Consider the following 20,850-nt stretch of genomic DNA (forward strand, 5'->3'; position numbering starts at 1 on the left):
AGTTATTGGCTTTCCTCCTTCTTGCTTTAGCACTAAAACTGAGCAGCCCGTGATCCCACGGGGGGTGTATAGCCAGAAGGGGAGGGGCCTTACACTTTTTAGTGTAATGCTTTGTGTGGCCTCCGGAGGCAGTAGCTATACACCCAATCGTCTGGGTCTCCCAATTGGAGCTAGAAGAAAAGGAATTTACGGTAAGTAACAAAATTCCCTTCTTTGTCCTTAATTGAATTAGCCAAAGTTGCCTTTTGCAGAACTTTAGCGCTGAAAACGCATGCGGATTTGCCGCGTATTTGGTGCGTTTTTAGCGCTTTTTAGATGCTTTTTCAAATGCACTTTGACACATGCGTTTTGAACATCAAGACAATGATAAATAAAGTTACAACAGTCAAACAAAATGAAAAAAGAGAAAAAAAAGGGACACAAATATTTGTATGAAAAAAAAGAAAATAGCAAGATTTAATAGAATTATAGCGGTTATTTAATAAAAAACGGAAATATAGCAATAAAATGATAATTTTCTTTACATAAATTGTCGGACTATGTGTGTGTGTAAAGGGACATATGAAATCATTATTTTGATGTGCAAAAAGCATGCGTTTTAGTAGTCCAAAACGCATGTTTTCAGCACTTAAAAAGCAGGTAAAATGCTGGAATTTTGATGTTTCTTGGTTACTCCCTGTTTCTCATTGACTTCTATGTTATCTAAACGCACCTCAAATGGCAAAAACAATTGACATGCTGCTTTTTAAAACGCATGGTTTTTGCCACAAAATATGCAAATTAAACGCAGCATTTTGAACAGCATGGTGGGCACAGGAAAACCCTATTTCTTTGTCGCTCCATTGGGAGACCCAGACAATTGGGTGTATAGCTTCTGCCTCTGGAGGCCACACAAAGTATTACACTTTTAAAAAAGTGTAACCCCTCCCCTCTGCCTATACACCCTCCCGTGGATCACGGGCTCCTCAGTTTTATGCTTTGTGTGGAAGGAGGCACACATCCACTCATGCATTCTCATACATAGTTATGTCGGATGGAAGAAAAGAGGACCCTGATGGGGTCCCCGGCATGTTCCCTTCTCACCCCACTATGTCGGCGGTGTTGTTAAGGTTGAGGTACCCATTGCGGGTACGGAGGCTGGAGCCACATGCCGTCTCCTTCACCATCCCTTATGCGGCTCTGGGAGAAGTGGGATCCTAAGTGGTCATCCATGAGCTGGGACCGTGCTCCATCCGCAGCCCCTGGTGGAACTGCCGACCGGAGCTTCTTCACCCCCAGGGACCGGGCCCTGCAACTGGAAGGTACTCTGTGTCCCCATGTGGGGACTGTACAGAGAGGGTCACACCTTATCCCCGGAAGCCGCGGTAGTTCCGTCTGTTGTCTTTTCGGCGGACTTCCGCGCCGACCGTGCCTGCTTGTCGGGCACGGCCTTAAATTTAGTCCCCGGCTTCGCCGCGGCCTAGTCGCGAAAAATCCCGCCCCCGAGCCTGCCTGTCAGGGGTTAGGGCGGGATTGCCGACATGATGTCGGCTTTGAGGGCTGGAGCATCTTGTATGTTTCCCTCCCCCCTCATTGACCACTGTGGGGACTCCAGATTCCCGCTCTTTGCTGGCGCCGCCCTCGGCTCCACACCCCCCCTGAGAGCTCCGGCAGCCATTTTTAGCATTCTGCCGGTGGATGCTACTCAGCAGCAAAGCTCTGCAGCTCCGGGGGATCCACGACAGGGAATCTGGAGGACACACTCCGCTCGTTAGCGGTTGGTAAGCCACACCGGTCACCCGGTGCTGGTCCCCCTAGGGTGCCGGGATATATATGGATATATATATATATATATATATATATATATATATAATAGATATATATATCTGTTCGGAAAGGCTGTATACCCTTTTCCTATATACACTCAGTGGTCACTCTCCTAAGAGACAACAGCATGTCGTCCACAAGGAGCAAAGCTACTAAGGCACAGATTTTTTTCGCGGCCTGTACCTCTTGTGGGGCTATGTTGCCTGCGGGATCAACCTACCCTCACTGTGATCAATGCTCGACTCCTGCCACGCTTGCTCAGCCGGAGCCTAGGGCACTTGTGGGTCCCTCGGCTCATGTAGATCCCCCTGCTCCCACTGAGCAGGCTGCAGGGACAGAGTCACCATCGTTGGCCTCTTTCGCTGAGAAACTCTCTCAGTCACTTTCTCAGTCCATTGCACAGTCTATGGACAAATGGTCATCTAAGCTCCTTGAGGCTTTGCAGTCCAGACCGGGCCCTTCACAGGCCCCGGCCCCTGTTAGTCTGTCTCCTCCAGGCCCTTCTCGGTCCGCGCCGCAGCGCGCTCCCAGGATAGCCCCTAGGCCCCAGGCGGAGGACTCCTGCCCGGACCGCAGCCCCAGACCGGCTAAGCGGCCTCGCTGGGACTCTTCCCCGGCCTCCTCACGCTGCTCTGGATCCCAGCTTGAGGACTCTCAGGACGACGAGGCGGACGTGGGAGCTCAGGGCTCTGACCCTGACTTCGCCCTTAACCTTGATACCCCTGAGGGGGACGCCTTAGTAAATGATCTTATCTCGTCCATCAACCAGGTGTTGGATCTCTCACCACCGCCGCCTCCTTCAGAGGAGTCGGCTTCTCAGCAGGAGAAACACCAATTTCGATTCCCCAAACGTACGCGCAATACGTTTTTTGATCACTCTAACTTCAGGGATTGCTGTCCAGAAGCCCAGAGCGGTTCCGGACAAGCGCTTTGCTAAACGGCTCACTGACACGCGTTATCCCTTTCCACCTGAAGTCGTTAAGGGCTGGGCACATTCTCCCAAGGTGGATCCTCCAGTCTCTAGATTGGCTGCTAGGTCCGTTGTGTCTGTTGCCGATGGATCATCCCTGAAGGATGCCACTGACAGACAGATAGAGCTCTTGGTGAAGTCTATTTATGAGGCCACGGGCGTGTCTTTCGCCCCGGCCTTTGCGGCCGTGTGGGCTCTCCAAGCAATCTCGGCATGTCTGACTGAGATTAATGCTGTCACGCGGAATTCTGCTCCACATGTTTCTTCCTTGACCTCTCAGGCATCAGCATTTTCGTCCTACGCCATGAACGCCGTCCTGGACTCCGCTAGCCGTACGGCTGTAGCATCCGCTAACTCCGTGGCAGTCCGCAGGGCCATGTGGCTGCGCGAATGGAAAGCAGACTCTGCTTCCAAAAGGTTCTTAACTGGTTTGGCTTTTTCTGGCGACCGTTTGTTTGGCGAACGGTTGGATGAGATTATTAAGGAATCCTCGGGAAAGGACTCCTCCTTACCCCAGTCCAAACCTAAGAGACCTCAGCAGAGAAAAATCCAATCGAGGTTTTGGTCCTTTCGTCCCTCCGCCAAGTCCCAATCCTCTTCGTCCAACCGGCCGGAGAAAGGCCAGAGGAACTCCTATGCGTGGCGGTCCAAGTCACGCCCCCAAAAGGCCGCAGGAGGCACTGCCTCCAAGACGGCCTCCTCATGACTCTCGGCCTCATCTAGCCACATCCTCGGTCGGTGGCAGGCTCTCCCGCTTTGGCGACGCCTGGTGGCCACACGTTCAAGACCGATGGGTGAGAGACATTCTGTCTCATGGTTACAGGATAGAGTTCAGCTCTCGACCTACGGCTCGTTTCTTCAGAACCTCCCCACCCCCCGCACAGGCTGACGCACTTTTTCAGGCAGTGGACGCTCTAAAGATAGATGGAGTTGTGATTCCCGTTCCCCTTCAGGAACGTGGTCGCGGTTTTTACTCCAACTTGTTCGTGGTGCCAAAAAAGGACGGGTCATTCCGTCCCGTTCTGGACCTCAAGCTGCTCAACAGACATGTGAGAACCAGACGATTTCGGATGGAATCGCTCCGCTCGGTCATCACCTCGATGTCACAAGGAGACTTCCTAGCATCGATCGACATCAAGGATGCTTATCTCCATGTGCCGATCGCACCCGAACATCAACGTTTCCTGCGTTTCGCCATCGGGGACGAACACCTCCAGTTCGTCGCATTGCCCTTCGGCCTGGCGACAGCCCCACGGGTTTTCACCAAAGTCATGGCATCCGTCGTGGCGGTCCTGCACTCTCAGGGCCACTCGGTGATCCCCTACTTGGACGATCTCCTAGTCAGGGCTCCTTCTCGGGTGGCGTGTCAACGAAGTCTTTCCGTCACTCTGGAGACTCTCCAGCAGTTCGGGTGGATCATCAATTTCCCGAAATCCAAGTTGACGCCGACCCAATCACTGACTTACCTCGGGATGGAGTTTCATACCCAGCCAGCGTTAGTCAAGCTACCGTGGGACAAACAGCTTTCTCTGCAAGCGGGGGTGCAATCACTTCTTCGGAGTCAGTCACACCCCTTAAGGCGCCTCATGCACTTCCTGGGGAAGATGGTTGCAGCTATGGAAGCAGTGCCGTTCGCGCAATTCCATCTACGGCCACTCCAATGGGACATTCTTCGCAAATGGGACAATAGTTCGGCTTCCCTCGACAAGAACATCTCTCTTTCCCTTGCAACCAAAACATCACTTCAGTTGTGGCTCCTACCCACATCTCTGTCTCGGGGAAAATCCATCCTACCTCCAACCTGGGCCGTGGTCACCACGGACGCAAGCCTGTCAGGTTGGGGAGCGGTTTTTCTCCACCACAGGGCTCAAGGAACCTGGAATCCAATAGAATCGTCCCTTCAGATCAATATCCTGAAGATAAGGGCAGTATATCTAGCCCTATTGGCTTTCCATCGGTGGCTGGAGGGCAGGCAGATCCGAATACAGTCGGACAACGCCACTGCCGTCGCGTACATCAACCACCAAGGCGGCACTCGCAGTCGTCAAGCCTTCCAGGAAGTCCGACGAATTCTGCAGTGGGTGGAAGTCACAGGCTCCACCATCTCCGCAGTTCACATCCCGGGCGTAGAAAACTGGGAAGCAGATTTTCTCAGTCGTCAGGGCATGGACGCGGGGGAATGGTCTCTTCACCCAGCCGTGTTTCGAGAGATCTGTCGCCGCTGGGGAACGCCGGACGTCGACCTCATGGCGTCACGACACAACAACAGGGTCCCGGCCTTCATGGCTCGGTCTCAGGATCACAGAGCTCTGGCAGCGGACGCCTTGGTCCAGGATTGGTCGCAGTTTCGACTGCCATATGTGTTTCCCCCTCTGGCGATGCTGCCCAGGGTACTACGCAAGATCCGGTCCGAATGCCGTCGCGCCATTCTCGTCGCTCCAGACTGGCCGAGGCGGTCGTGGTATCCGGATCTGTGGCATCTCGCGGTGGGTCAACCGTGGGCACTTCCAGACCGCCCAGACTTGCTGTCACAAGGCCCGTTTTTCCATCTGAATTCTGTGGCCCTCAACCTGACTGTGTGGCCATTGAGTCCTGGCTCCTAGCATCTTCAGGGTTATCTCAGGATGTCATTGCCACCATGAGACAAGCCAGGAAGCCAACGTCCGCCAAGATCTACTACAGGTCTTGGCAAATCTTCTTATCCTGGTGCTCTGATAACGGTTTTCTTCCATGGCCGTTTGCCTTACCCACATTCCTTTCATTTCTACAATCTGGAATGGACAAGGGTTTGTCCCTCGGCTCTCTCAAGGGCCAAGTTTCGGCGCTCTCCGTGTTTTTTCAAAAGCGTCTAGCCAGGCTTCCGCAGGTCCGCACGTTCCTGCAGGGAATTTGCCACATGGTTCCACCTTACAAACGTCCGTTGGAACCTTGGGATCTTAACAGGGTCCTGACGGCTCTTCAAAAGCCGCCTTTTGAGCCGCTGCGGGATGTCTCTCTCTCCCGTCTTTCTCAGAAGGTGGCCTTCCTGGTGGCAGTCACATCACTTCGGAGAGTGTCTGAGCTTGCAGCGCTGTCATGCAAAGCTCCCTTCCTGGTTTTCCACCAGGATAAGGTGGTTCTGCGTCCTGTCCCGGAATTTCTCCCTAAGGTGGTATCCCCTTTTCATCTCAATCAGGATATCTCCTTGCCTTCCTTTTGCCCTAATCCAATTCACCAGTGTGAAAAGGATTTGCACTCTTTGGATGTAGTGAGAGCACTCCGGCTCTACGTGTCTCGCACGGCGCCCCTGCGCCGTTCAGACGCGCTCTTTGTCCTTGTCGCTGGCCAGCACAAGGGCTCTCAGGCCTCCAAGTCAACCTTGGCTCGGTGGATCAAGGAACCGATTCTCGAGGCCTACCGTACTTCTGGGCTTCCGCTCCCTTCAGGATTGAAAGCCCATTCTACCAGAGCCGTAGGTGCGTCCTGGGCATTGCGGCACCGGGCGACGGCTCAGCAGGTGTGTCAGGCAGCTACGTGGTCTAGTCTGCACACTTTCAAGAAGCACTATCAAGTGCATACCTATGCTTCGGCAGACGCCAGTCTAGGTAGGCGAGTCCTTCAGGCGGCGGTTGCCCACCTGTAAGAGGGGGCCGTTTTCGGCTCTTTCTATTGAGGTATTGTTTTTACCCACCCAGGGACTGCTCTTGGACATCCCAATTGTCTGGGTCTCCCAATGGAGCGACAAAGAAAAAGGGAATTTTGTTTACTTACCGTAAATTCCTTTTCTTCTAGCTCCTATTGGGAGACCCAGCACCCGCCCCTGTGCCCTTCGGGCTGGTTGTTCTTTTGTGTACACATGTTGTTCATGTTGAATTGTTCTTTTGGTTCATGGTTCAGTTCTCCGAACATCCTTCGGATTGAATTTACCTTAGACCAATTTATAAGTTTCCTCCTTCCTGCTTTTGCACTAAAACTGAGGAGCCCGTGATCCACGGGAGGGTGTATAGGCAGAGGGGAGGGGTTACACTTTTTTAAAGTGTAATACTTTGTGTGGCCTCCGGAGGCAGAAGCTATACACCCCAATTGTCTGGGTCTCCCAATAGGAGCTAGAAGAAAAGGAATTTACGGTAAGTAAACAAAATTCCCTTTTTCCCATAGACTTTGCTGGGAAATCAAAACGCAGCCATTTGGGCACTAAAAAGGTGCAGTTGAAAACGCTGCAGAAAAGCATGAAACAACGCACCGTGGACACAGGGCCTAAGGGTGCGACCGCACTTTGCTTTTTACCTGCTTTTTCAACTGCAGCTTTTAATGCCAAAATGGATGTGTTCTGCTTTTCAAGCTTAGTCTATGGGAATTTGGTTTTCTAGACCGCACTATACAGTTCAAACTGCAGCCTTTTTGTGGCAGAAATTTGGGCAAAAACTCTGCTTTGCAGTTCAAAACCCAAATGGCAAAAACAATTGACATGTCAGTTGTTTTTGCCATTTGAGTTTTGAACTGCAAAGCTGAGTTTTTGCCCAAATTTCTGCCACAAAAGGCACCTTTTTGAACAGCATAGTGCGGTTTAGAAAACCAAATTCCCATAGATTAAGCTTGAAAAGCAGAACACATCCATTTTGGCATTAAACGCTGCAGTTGAAAAAGCAGGTAAAAAGCAGGTAAAAAAAAGCAAAGTGCGGTCGCACCCTTAAAGTAGTGAAGCAACAAAAAAGAATAAACCTATTTAAATGAGCTATTTCCATAGTTGTACTTAAAAATTATGAGTACATTCACACGCACTATTTCTTAGGCCCGTTTCACACGTCAGTGAAAAACAGTGTAAGACACGCACATGTCCCTGCGTGTGCCGTGAATCACGGCACACGTGGGTTGTCTAAGTGCAATCCGGGCTCCGTTCTCCGTGGCCCGTGATTGCACTTAGCAATCAACTCACCTGTGCCCGCTCCCGCTGTCCGTGGTGCTGAATCCTCCCGCGGTGCAGCATCCGGCCGGCGGTGACCCCTGCAGCAGCTGCTTCCGGGTCGGCTGTGTCGTGCATCATTAAGATGTGCAACAGTAATCAGCCGGCTCAGAAGCAGCAGGGAGAACGGGCTGCAGAGGACATCGCTGGACGCCGGGTGAGTTAAAATGTTTATTATTTTAAATGCACGTTTTTTTTCTGGCACGTGTTTCACAGACCACACCACTGCGTGGTCCGTGGGATATCAGTGATGCCAGAAAAAAATGGACATGTCTCCGTGCGGCAATCACGCACACGCGGGTACGCCGCACGGAGACACGTGCAGGGAAAAATCACTGACGTGTGAGCAGACCCATTCATTATAATGGGTCTGCGTATGTCAGTGATTCTGGTACGTTTAAAAAAAAAGCACAAACGTACCAGAATCACTGACGTGTGAAAGGGGCCTTAGGCATATTTTTACACTAAAAACCAGATTGCTGTCAGAAAAGTCACTGAAAAATATGTGCGTTTTGGGCAGTTTTTCTTTTTCGCTCCTAATTGGGAGACCCAGACAGTGGGTGTATAGCTACTGCCTCTGGAGGCCGCACAAAGAACTACACTTAAAAGTGTAAGGCCCCTCCCCTTCTGGCTATACACCCTCCCGTAGGAGTACGGATTCCTCAGTTTTAGCTTTGTGCGAAGGAGGTCAGACACGCACGCATAGCTCCATTGTTTTTAGTCAGCAGCAGCTGCTGACTATGTCGGATGGAAGAAAAGAGGGCCCATACAGGGCTCCCAGCATGCTCCCTTCTCACCCCACTGTATGTCGGAGGTGTTTGTAAGGTTGAGGTACCCATTGCGGGTACGGCGGCTGGAGCCCACATGCTGATTCCTTCCCCATCCCTTTTTACAGGGCTCTGGGTGAAGTGGGATTTACTGGTCTCCAGGCACTGAGACCATGCTCCATCTACAGCCCCTGGAGAAGATGCTGGATGGAGCGGAGTACATCAGGGACATGGCCCTGCTTCCTCAAGGTACTCTGTGTCCCCGTGCATTTGGCGCTCACACCGCAGCATGCTGGGTGTTGTAGTGCGCCGGGGACATCAGCGCTGCGGCGCTTGTGCCATGGCCTCATTCAGCTTCGCTGAAGCAGGCACACTTTTGGGAAACGGTCGCGCCGGCCGCTGGGACTGCGGCGCGGCTGGCACTTGTGGTGCGCCGGGGACTTCAGCGCGGGCCGCGCTTTTACGGCGGCCGCGCTGATAACTCGAGTCCCCGGCTTTTGCGGCCTAGTTCCGTTCGTTCCCGCCCCCAGACCTGCCAGTCAGGAGAGGGGCGGGACGCTGGTCAGTGCATCAGCGCTGAGGGCTGGAGTCGTTTTTACATACTCCAGCCCTCACAATAGGCACAGAGGGGACACTGTTTCCCGCACTTTTGTTTGGGAACTCCCACGGACCGCCCCTCTCCACAGACGCCGGCAGCCATTCCTGCTGACACGCTGAGCTGCAGAGGGGAGCCGGGGAGACCCAGACAAGGAATTCTGCGCCTCTTACCCGCTATTCAGCGGGCGGTAAGCAGCCCTCAGGGCTCACCCCCTCTTGTGCCAGTAGTAATCTTAGTATTTTGTTCCTGCAAATACTTTGTACTGCATAGCGCTGGTCGCCCTTTGGCTATAGACTCTCTCACATTGCAGAGAGCCAACAGCATGTCGTCCACAAAACGCAAGGGTGCCAAGGCACAGACATTATATGCTTCCTGTACCGCATGTGGGACTTTTCTACCGGCAGGCTCCACTGACCCCCATTGTGTGCAGTGCTCGGCCCCTGCGGCACTTGCACAGTCGGGACCTCTGCTGGACGTGACCCAGGGTGTACCACCTGTGAATGCTGTCCAGGTGACAGGAACTGAGTTTACAGCTTTTGCTGACAGAATGTCTCTCACTATGTCACAAATTCTTGACACATTGCGAGCTAGGCCTGTACTTCAGGCCACGGACACTGTGCAATCATTGCCCCCTGGTCCCCCTCAGCTGAATTACCTCCAAGCTCCGGGACGGGCACATACACCTCAGGGTGAAGACTCTGACTCGGACGATGGCCCCAGGCAACCTAAGCGGGCTCGCTATGAGGGGCCTTCACATTCATCTCAATGGTCAGGATCCCAGCGAGATGAATCTATGGGTGATGAGGCGGACGTAACTGATCAGGATTCTGATCCTGGGACCGCTCTCAATCTAGATACACCAGATGGTGACGCCATAGTTAATGATCTTATAGCGTCCATCAATAAGATGTTAAATATTTCCCCACCAGCTCCTCTTGTAGAGGAGTCAGCTTCGCAGCACGAGAGAATCCATTTCAGATATCCTAAGCGTACATTAAGCACTTTTCTGGACCACGCTGACTTTAGAGACGCAATCCAGAAACCCCACGCTTATCCGGAAAGGCGTTTTTCTAAACGGCTTAAAGATACACGCTATCCTTTTCCCCCTGAGGTGGTCAAGGGTTGGACCCAGTGTCCAAAAGTGGATCCTCCAATTTCCAGGCTTGCAGCTAGATCCTTGGTTGCAGTTGAAGATGGAGCGGCACTTAAAGATGCCACTGACAGGCAGATGGAGCTCTGGCTGAAATCCATCTATGAAGCGATTGGAGCGTCGTTAGCGCCATCTTTTGCTGCCGTATGGGCACTCCAAGCTATCTCAGCCGGGCTTGTGCAAGTCGACTCAGTCACACGTGCATTTGCCCCGCAGGTAGCACCATTGACCTCGCAAATGGCGGCATTCGCGTCGTACGCGATTAATGCTGTTCTTGACGCTACAAGCCGCACGGCAGTGGCGTCAGCCAACTCCGTTGTTTTGCGTAGGGCCCTGTGGTTGAGACATTGGAAGGCAGATTCTCATTCCAAGAAGTGCTTAACCAATTTGCCTTTTTCTCGTGACCGATTGTTTGGAGAGCGTTTGGATGAAATCATCAAACACTCCAAGGGTAAGGACTCATCCTTACCGCAACACAGACAAAACAAACCCCAACAGAGGAAGGGTCAGTCTGGTTATCGGTCCTTTCGAGGACCGGGCAGGTCCCAATTCGCCTCGTCAAAAAAGACTCAAAAAGACCAGAGACGCTCAGATTCTTGGAGGTCTCAGTCACGCCCAAAAAGGACAGCCGGAGGAACCGTTGCCAAGACGGCGTCCTCCTGACTTGCAGTCTCCGATTCCCACACCCTCGGTCGGTGGGAGGCTTTCCCACTTTGGCGACATTTGGCTGTCACGCGTCAAAGACCGTTGGGTGAGGGATATTCTGTCTCACGGGTACAGGATAGAGTTCAGTTCTCGTCCGCCAACTCGTTTCTTCAGAACTTCTCCACCACCAGACCGAGCCGATGCTCTGTTGCAGGCGGTGGCCGCTCTAAAGGCGGAAGGAGTGGTGACCTCCGTCCCTCTTCAGGAACAAGGTCACGGTTTTTACTCCAATCTGTTTGTGGTCCCAAAAAAGGACGGATCGTATCGACCCGTCCTGGATCTAAAGTTGCTCAACAGACACGTAAAAGTCAGGAGGTTCCGGATGGAATCCCTACGCTCCGTCATAGCCTCAATGTCTCAAGGAGATTTTCTAGCATCAATAGATATCAAAGATGCGTATCTCCACGTGCCGATTGCGCCAGAGCATCAGCGTTTCCTACGCTTCGTCATACACGACGAACACCTGCAGTTCGTAGCGTTACCTTTCGGTCTGGCAACAGCCCCCCGGGTCTTCACCAAGGTCATGGCAGCAGTAGTAGCTGTTCTGCACTCGCAAGGTCACTCGGTCATCCCGTATCTAGACGACCTGCTTATAAAGGCACCCTCTCAAGAGGCATGCCAACACAGTCTGAAGGTGGCACTAGACACTCTCCAGAGTTTCGGGTGGATTATCAACTTTCCAAAGTCTCATCTAACCCCGACCCAATCTCTGACTTATCTTGGCATGGAGTTTCATACTCTCTCAGCGATAGTGAAGCTTCCACTGGACAAGCAGTGTTCGCTACGGACAGGAGTGCAATCTCTCCTTCAGAGCCAGTCGCACTCACTGAGGCGCCTCATGCATTTCCTAGGAAAGATGGTAGCAGCAATGGAGGCGGTCCCGTTCGCGCAGTTTCATCTGCGCCCTCTACAATGGGACATTCTACGCCAATGGGATGGGAAATCGACGTCCCTCGACAGGACTGTCTCCCTCTCTCAGACTGCCAAGGACTCTCTGCGTTGGTGGCTTCTCCCCACCTCATTGTCACAGGGAAAGTCGTTCCTTCCCCCGTCCTGGGCAGTGGTCACGACGGATGCGAGCCTATCAGGGTGGGGAGCGGTGTTTCTCCACCACAGGGCTCAGGGGACGTGGACTCAGGAAGAGTCCACCCTGCAGATCAATGTTCTGGAAATCAGAGCAATCTATCTTGCTCTGCGAGCCTTCCAACAATGGCTGGAAGGCAAGCAGATTCGGATTCAGTCGGACAATTCCACGGCGGTGGCGTACATCAACCACCAAGGGGGAACACGCAGTCGCCAAGCCTTTCAGGAAGTCCGGCGGATTTTGACGTGGGTGGAAAGCAAAGCGTCCACCATATCCGCAGTTCACATCCCAGGCGTGGAAAACTGGGAAGCAGACTTTCTCAGTCGCCAGGGCATGGACGCAGGAGAATGGTCCCTTCACCCGGACGTGTTTCAGCAGATCTGTTGCCGCTGGGGGACGCCGGACGTCGATCTGATGGCGTCACGGCACAACAACAAGGTCCCAGTTTTCATGGCACGGTCTCACGATCACCGAGCGCGGGCGGCAGACGCCTTGGTTCAGGATTGGTCGCAATTCCGACTCCCCTATGTGTTCCCACCTCTAGCATTGTTACCCAGAGTTCTCCGGAAAATCAGGTCCGACTGCCATCGAGCCATTCTCGTCGCTCCAGACTGGCCAAGAAGGTCGTGGTACCCGGATCTGTGGCATCTCACGGTAGGCCAACCGTGGGCACTACCAGACCGTCCAGATTTGCTGTCTCAAGGGCCGTTTTTTCCATCTGAATTCTGCGGCCCTGAACCTGACTGTGTGGCCATTGAGTCCTGGAACCTAGCAGCCTCAGGTTTATCTCATGAAGTTGTTGCCACAATGAGACAGGCTAGAAAACCATCCTCAGCTAAGATCTATCACAGGACGTGGAAGATATTCTTAGCTTGGTGCTTGGCTCAAGGGTTTTCTCCCTGGCCATTTGCATTGCCAATTTTTCTTTCCTTCCTGCAGTCTGGGTTGGAAAAAGGTTTGTCGCTTAGCTCTCTTAAGGGTCAAGTCTCCGCGCTATCCGTATTCTTTCAGAAGCGCTTGGCACGGCTTTCTAAAGTACGCACGTTTCTCCAAGGAGTTTGTCATATCGTTCCTCCCTACAGACGGCCATTGGAACCCTGGGATCTAAACAAGGTTCTCATTGCTCTCCAGAAGCCGCCTTTCGAGCCTTTGAAAGAGGTTTCCCTTTCTCGGCTTTCACAAAAAGTAGTTTTTCTTGTGGCGGTCACGTCTCTTCGAAGAGTGTCCGAGCTAGCGGCGTTATCTTGCAAATCTCCCTTCCTGGTGTTTCACCAAGACAAGGTAGTACTGCGTCCAATTCCAGAGTTTTCTCCCAAGGTGGTTTCTTCCTTTCATCTCAATCAGGATATCACTTTGCCATCTTTGTGTCCGCATCCAGTTCACCAATTTGAAAAAGGTTTACATCTGTTGGACCTGGTGAGAGCACTCAGGATTTACATTTCTCGCACGGCGTCTCTACGCCGTTCTGATGCGCTCTTTGTCCTAGTCGCTGGTCAGCATAAGGGATCGCAAGCTTCCAAATCCACCCTGGCGCGGTGGATCAAGGAACCAATTCTTCACACATACCGTTCTGCTGGGCTTCCGATTCCATCTGGACTGAAGGCCCATTCTACCAGAGCCGTGGGTGCGTCCTGGGCATTGCGGCATCAGGCTACGGCTCAGCAGGTGTGCCAGGCGGCTACCTGGTCGAGTCTGCACACGTTTACCAAACACTATCAAGTGCATACCTACGCTTCGGCAGATGCCAGCCTAGGTAGACAGGTCCTTCAGGCGGCGGTGGCCCACCTGTAGGAAAGGGCTGTCTGACAGCCCGTTCATGTGGTATCTTTTTACCCACCCAGGGACTGCTTTTGGACGTCCCACTGTCTGGGTCTCCCAATTAGGAGCGAAAAAGAAGAAGGGAATTTTGTTTACTTACCGTAAATTCCTTTTCTTCTAGCTCCAATTGGGAGACCCAGCACCCGCCCTATTTGTTCTTAGGGTTTCGTTTTTCGGGTGCACATGTTGTTCATGTTGTTTCTTAAGTTCTCCGATCTTGTTATCGGATTGAATTTGTTTTTGAAACTGTTATTGGCTTTCCTCCTTCTTGCTTTGGTACTAAAACTGAGGAATCCGTACTCCTACGGGAGGGTGTATAGCCAGAAGGGGAGGGGCCTTACACTTTTAAGTGTAGTTCTTTGTGCGGCCTCCAGAGGCAGTAGCTATACACCCACTGTCTGGGTCTCCCAATTGGAGCTAGAAGAAAAGGAATTTACGGTAAGTAAACAAAATTCCCTTCTTTTATGTGCCCTTTTGCAGCAGTTTTTCTCCATTCATTAGAATGTGTGAAAAACGCTGAAAGAAATGACATTTGGCAGACTTCAAAAAAGCGAATGAAAAAAAAAGTATTTTTGAAATCTTTGCCAATACTGTAACACAGCATTTTTGCTTAAAAAAACCCTGCAAAAATGCTGCAAAAACACCATGTGAGAACATACCCTAATTTGTTTGTCTCCCATATAGCTACATATGTAGACTGTAAAATAAAAAAAGGTTAAGAGTCCTGAGATAAGAGGATGAAAAAAATGGAAGCAAAAAAAAATAATGCAAGTAACATTCTGTCTGGTCCTGATGGCTCAGGGTTGTTGCATTGTTAAATCTGGCATGATTGGCGCTGTGTTCCACTTTGTATAATGAAGCATCTCACCATTGGTAAAGTAATTTTTTTGCACCCACAGGAGTTGTTTGGATCAGAGGGGGTGGACCTGGTCCTGCAGCTTCTCAAAATGGACCCCACGAGGTTTTACAGCGGGTTGGGTCACAACAAGCTGATTTTTTGTACCCTGGATTGTGTTTGGTAAGTATCGTGTGAACCTACAGGAAGACTCAGAATCTATTAAGGGCACATACATTGGCTTTATCCGTGCCCCCATGCACTGATTTTCATGCTGTACACTTATTTTAGTATCTCCATATTGTCACTTAGGTTGTAATTGATCATATAATATATAGCAGGGGCCACGAGCTGTGGCTCACGGGCCCCTGGTGGACAGTCCACAACTGTCTGCTCGAGCGAGTGCCATCAGCATCCACACGGGATATGTCTTATGGGATCACTTGGGGGCATCATTATTTTATAAGGGGGCACTAAGGACATAAGTCATCTGTCAGTGGCCACTTTGACATTTATTACTTTAAAAGAACCATTATTATTTAATAAGGGGCCACTCTGGGTATTATACTCTTCAGAGGGATACATAGGGGGGCTCCTATCATTTCTTTGCTTAGAATGTGGCTCACGACCACCTCTCAGAGCTGATTGTGCCTCTCAAGGTAAGAAAGGTTGTAGACCCCCTGATATATAGAATAATTTAGGGTAATATAGGAATTATGTTCCCGTATGGCAACACATGTCACATTGAGTGTGATGGCCATTCAGATGGAAGCCCTCCATTTTTGCACCACTTACATGGAGGTATCAGAGATTGGCAGCAGCATTCATGGGATTAACTGAAGCGATCGGAGCTAGCTCCAGTCGCAGCGGATAGAGGCAGGTGTTGGCTGTATTATACAGCCGACAACTGCCCTAATGGAGTGGGCTCAGGAGCATACACCTGCACTCGCCCCTGATGTGTATCTAAGCAAATGCTGGGATCACCGGTTTTGATCTAAAGCTTCCTACATTTATACATTGTTTGCATTTTTTTTCTTTAAGGTCTTGTATTATCGGATGCTTCACTTCTGAAGACTACTTTCTTGAAAAGGAGGGAATGTTCATTATTTTAGATTTATTAGCAGTAAGTACATGATATTTAAGTAGAATATTTTTAGAAATGGAAAGTATTGGCACCCTGATGGCAGTGCTCAAAAAGTGATATTCCGGCTGTGGTCACTTTCACGTCGGGAGTAGTCACCATGTCCATTCTGCTCCATGTGGAGCCGGGCAGAACGTAAACACCCTGCCCATCCCTTCAAGTCTTTCATAGTTCATAACTAATCGAGGATCTGCTATAAATGTTGTTCTTTGATGGTTACTGATGTAACATCTAATCCATCCAAGGCAAAAAATCAGACAGCAATTCAATGGTTTATCTTATTAATTTATCTTTAGCCATCCTAAGATGATAATAATTTTTTGTTAATGCACCAGGATAGGATAGAAGGCAGTAGTGATCTCAGTGGTTTATTCACCATAGAGGAAGATTGTGCTCATGCTATAGGACCTGGTTCTGAACCCTCCAGATTTCATATTTACAGTTCACAGTACAGTTATGGCATTTTAAGGCATTGAGCATCAATTACAGCTGACAACGACGCCTCCTGCTGGTCACAAGTGGAGTTACTGTCTGCAGAGGCATGTCGTCCCACTCTTCTTGAAGGACGGCCCTCAGGTCATTGAGGTTCTGGGGTACAGAGTTACGACCTCTACAGGGGGCTCAGCTGATCCCAAAAGTTTTCTATGGTATTCAGGTCTGGAGAAATTTCCGGCCACTCTATTTGAGGTGCCCCATTCTCCAGCAGCCATTCCCTAATGATGCAACCTCGATCAGGGGTAGGATTCAAATTTTTAACAACAGGTTATTTGTAAACCCTGCCCATTTGAAAACCATACCCATTCAGTAACCACACCCATTTTGTTGGTCACACCCATTTTCACGCACTTTCCTCAACCAAAAAATACAAGTAATTTAAATTAAAATCTCTTTCCCCTTCTTCTTCCCCCTCCTCCATCATCACTCTCCTGTCCAGCACCAGTTGTTTCAGTCACTGTTAGTCATATTGTATTAAACAGTTTTTCTACAATTTTTAAAAATTATTACCAAAGGAGCCCTGCTAAAATTGGAACGGACGACCTTCCCCATACAGATCTCACCCCATGTGTCTGCTTTCCACCTACAGATCCCATCCCAAATGTCCTCTTTCCCCTGCAGATCCCATCATGGCCTCTTTCCCCTGCAGGTCCCATCATGGCCACTTTCCCTAGCAGATCCCATCCTATGTGCTCCTTTTCCCCTGCATATCCTGACCCACATGGCTCCTGTTCCCATATAGTTATCTTATGCGGCCTCCACTCCCCTGCAGGCTCCCATGCAGATTCCATGTGGCCTCCACTCCCCTGCAGGCTCGCGTCCCATGTGGTCTCCACTCCCCTGCAGGCTCCCATCCCATGTGGCCTCCACTCCCCTGCAGGCTCGCGTCCCATGTGGCCTCCACTCCCCTGCAGGCTCGCGACCCATGTGGCCTCCACTCCCCTGCAGGCTCCCGTCCCATGTGGCCTCCACTCCCCTGCAGGCTCGCGTCCCATGTGGTCTCCACTCCCCTGCAGGCTCCCATCCCATGTGGCCTCCACTCCCCTGCAGGCTCGCGTCCCATGTGGCCTCCACTCCCCTGCAGGCTCGCGTCCCATGTGGCCTCCACTCCCCTGCAGGCTCCCGTCCCATGTGGCCTCCACTCCCCTGCAGGCTCCCATGCAGATTCCATGTGGCCTTCACTCCCCTGCAGGCTCGCATCCCATGTGGTCTCCACTCCCCTAGGCTCCCATCCCATGTGGCCTCCACTCCCCTGCAGGCTCGCGTCCCATGTGGCCTCCACTCCCCTGCAGGCTCCCGTCCCCTGTGGCCTCTCCACTCCCCTGCAGTCTCTCGTCCCATGTGGCCTCCACTCCCCTGCAGGCTCCCGCCCCATGTGGCCTCCAGTCCCCTGCAGGCTCCCGTCCCATGTGGCCTCCTCTCCCCCGCAGGCTCCCGTCCCATGTGGCCTCCACTCCCCCGCAGGCTCCCACCCCATGTGGCCTCCACTCCCCTGCAGGCTCCCGTCCCATGTGGCCTCCTCTCCCCCGCAGGCTCCCGTCCCATGTGGCCTCCACTCCCCCGCAGGCTCCCACCCCATGTGGCCTCCACTCCCCTGCAGGCTCCCACCCATTTGGCCTCCACTCCCTTGCAGGCTCCCACTCCATGTGGCCTCCTCTCCCCTGCAGACTGCCCCCCATGTGGCCTCCACTCCCCTGCAGAGTCGCATCTTCGGCTAACAGAGGGCTTACATGCATCTTCGGCCTCTCCTCCGTAATCCTCCACGGCACTCTGTACATTGACACTGGTAATCTCACGACGCTGCCGTGACCTCTGCAGCGTCATCACGCCGGGTCAGAGAGCAAACTGGCTCCACTGAACCCAAAAGTGCGGCGTGTACGGAGCTACGGGGATTCAAAAAAGATGCCGATACAAATTTTAACAACCGGTTCGCCCGAAGCGGACAGAACCGGTTGTATCCCACCCCTGACCTCAATGAGCTGGAGCATTGTTATCAATGAAGATGTGATTAGGCCGGTGTTGTTCATACAAAGGCACAATGACTGGATGAATGGTGTTATTCCAGTAGTAGGAGCTGTCACTTTATTATTCACACAGTGTAGAGCCGTTCTGCACTGACTAGACATATTGGCCCACACTAACACCACCACCACCAAAGGCTCGTCTGGTGACAACAGTGGCTGATGCACGGCGCTCTCCTTGACTTCTCCAACCTCATTAACGGCCATCACTTCTCAACGTGAATCGACTTTCATCAGTGAACAGCACTGAGGCCACTGGTCCCTCGTTCAGCGTAGATTATGCCTGTGCCTGCTGGTGCGGTCAGCATGCACACCACGCTGATGTAAATGGTTTTGAATGGTCTGATGTGACACTTGGTACCTCTCACCTCCATTAAATGTCCTTGGAGTTGTGTGGCATTCATCATCTGGTTCCAAAGGGCATTGCTCACAATGAAGCGGTCATCCCTGTAGGATGTGGCAAAAGGACGTCCACTTCTCTGCCTTTCTCTGGTTCTTCCAGTCTCTCTGTATCTCTGTACATCCTGCTCGTGACACTCTAAGCTCAGTGACCACTTCAGTCTGAGAACCTCCTGCTTGAAGCCTCACAATGAAGTGATACTGCTGATCAATGGTTAGGTGTCATCTTGGTCTCAATGATGTCAAAATGTGAACAGCGTGGTGAGGAGGATTGAGCAAATACCAATTCTAATTGAGCCGCAAAATTTATTGGCCGATTTATCAACCACCTTGTTGTGACTTTTGTCATTAAGCTCCTTGGTAGAGAACAGCAAGTTGTGCAAACAGTCCTGAAACATTGAACAGTTGGACAAGTGCAACCAAAACGTTTAGAGGTCTCATTAAGCTCACCTGAAAAGATTAGAGGGCATTTTAAGATCATCCTGAAATTTCACCCAAAAGCCAAATATCCCTAACTTTATGTGAGTAGTGTGTGTACTCTATGTTCTCCATCTGGCGGGATTGGGTGATAAAATTCCAGTCTCCCGATCCTTATGTCCCCCAGTGGAGAGTCGGGAACCCCCATACACACTACATGGCTGCCCGATCCAGTCAAAATTGTTAGGTTCACATTATATATATATATATATATATATATATATACAGTACAGACCAAAAGTTTGGACACACCTTCGCATTCAAAGAGTTTTGTTTATTTTCATGACTCTAAAAATTGTAGATTCACATTGAAGACATCAAAACTATGAATTAACACATGTGGAATGAAATACTTAAAAAAGTGTGAAGCAACTGAAAATATGTCTTATATTCTAGGTTCTTCAAAGTAGCCACCTTTTGCTTTTATTACTACTTTGCACACTCTTGGCATTCTCTTGATGAGCTTCAAGAGGTAGTCACCAGAAATGGTTTTCCAACAGTCTTGAAGGAGTTCCCAGAGATGCTTAGCACTTGTTGGCCCTTTTGCCTTCACTCTGCGGTCCAGCTCACCCCAAACCATCTCGATTGGGTTCAGGTCTGGTGACTGTGGAGGCCAGGTCATCTGGCATAGCACCCATCACTCTCCTTCTTAGTCATATAGCCCTTACACAGCCTGGAGGTGTGTTTGGGGTCCTTGTCCTGTTGAAAAATAAATGATGGTCCAACTAAACTCAAACCGGATGGAATAGCACGCCGCTGCAATATGCTGTGGTAGCCATGCTAGTTCAGTATGCCTTCAATTTTGAATAAATCCCCAACAGTGTCACCAGCAAAGCACCTCCACACCATCACATCTCCTCCTCCATGCTTCACGGTGGGAACCAGCCATGTAGAGTCCATCCGTTCACCTTTTCTACACAGACACGGTGGTTGGATCCATACATCTCAAATTTGGACTCATCAGACCAAAGCACAGATTTCCACTGGTCTAATGTCCATTCCTTGTGTTCTTTAGCCCAAACAAGTCTGTTCTGCTTGTGGCCTGTCCTTAGCAGTGGTATCCTAGCAGCTATTTTACCATGAAGGCTGCTGCACAAAGGCTCCTCTTAACAGTTGTTCTAGAGATGAGAAGGTGTGTCCAAACTTTTGGTCTGTACTGTATATATATATACACACCTATGTAAACTCTAATATGTCTCACTTTTACCCAGTAAATATCTTGTGTTTCTTTTGCTTGTTTTTTTGTAAAGCTGAATTTGAAGAGTATGAATAACCTGGTGCTGGGAATCCTGGTCGAATTCTGCGATAATCCGAAAACTATGTCACATATCACAACTTGGCGAGGAAAAAGTAATGAAGCAGCCCCGAAACTGCTAGTCCAGCTATGGAAGCAAGAGGAGGAGGAGCTGGGCGTGAGAAGAGACAACTACGGCCGTATAATTGGTGAGTATAGCCGGGGTGCTTTAGTACCAAATAGCTTCATTTAAAGGGGTATTACAGTTTAAGTCAATAAGTATCCTATGTAGAAGGAAAGTTATACAAATTTCAAATATGCTTGCTATATAATAACTCCTGCCTTACATGGACAGACAATTGATTTGAATGGCCACTATGTAATGCTTAATGCTTGGCTTCTCCTGTG

General features: G+C 50.8%; 1 protein-coding gene across 1 annotated transcript in view; it reads left to right on the forward strand.

Moving 5' to 3' along the window:
- CFAP69 (cilia and flagella associated protein 69) overlaps nucleotides 1-20,850 on the forward strand; it is a 109,745-nt gene that overhangs the window by 71,123 nt on the left and 17,772 nt on the right. Inside the window, exons 15-17 of the mRNA XM_075316833.1 lie at nucleotides 14,740-14,858; nucleotides 15,717-15,798; nucleotides 20,459-20,651. Of these exons, the coding sequence (XP_075172948.1) occupies nucleotides 14,740-14,858; nucleotides 15,717-15,798; nucleotides 20,459-20,651 (394 nt within the window). The remainder of the gene's footprint in view (nucleotides 1-14,739; nucleotides 14,859-15,716; nucleotides 15,799-20,458; nucleotides 20,652-20,850) is intronic.

Source organism: Anomaloglossus baeobatrachus, chromosome 6 (genome assembly GCF_048569485.1).
Source record: "Anomaloglossus baeobatrachus isolate aAnoBae1 chromosome 6, aAnoBae1.hap1, whole genome shotgun sequence".
NCBI classification, from domain to species: domain Eukaryota; kingdom Metazoa; phylum Chordata; class Amphibia; order Anura; family Aromobatidae; genus Anomaloglossus; species Anomaloglossus baeobatrachus.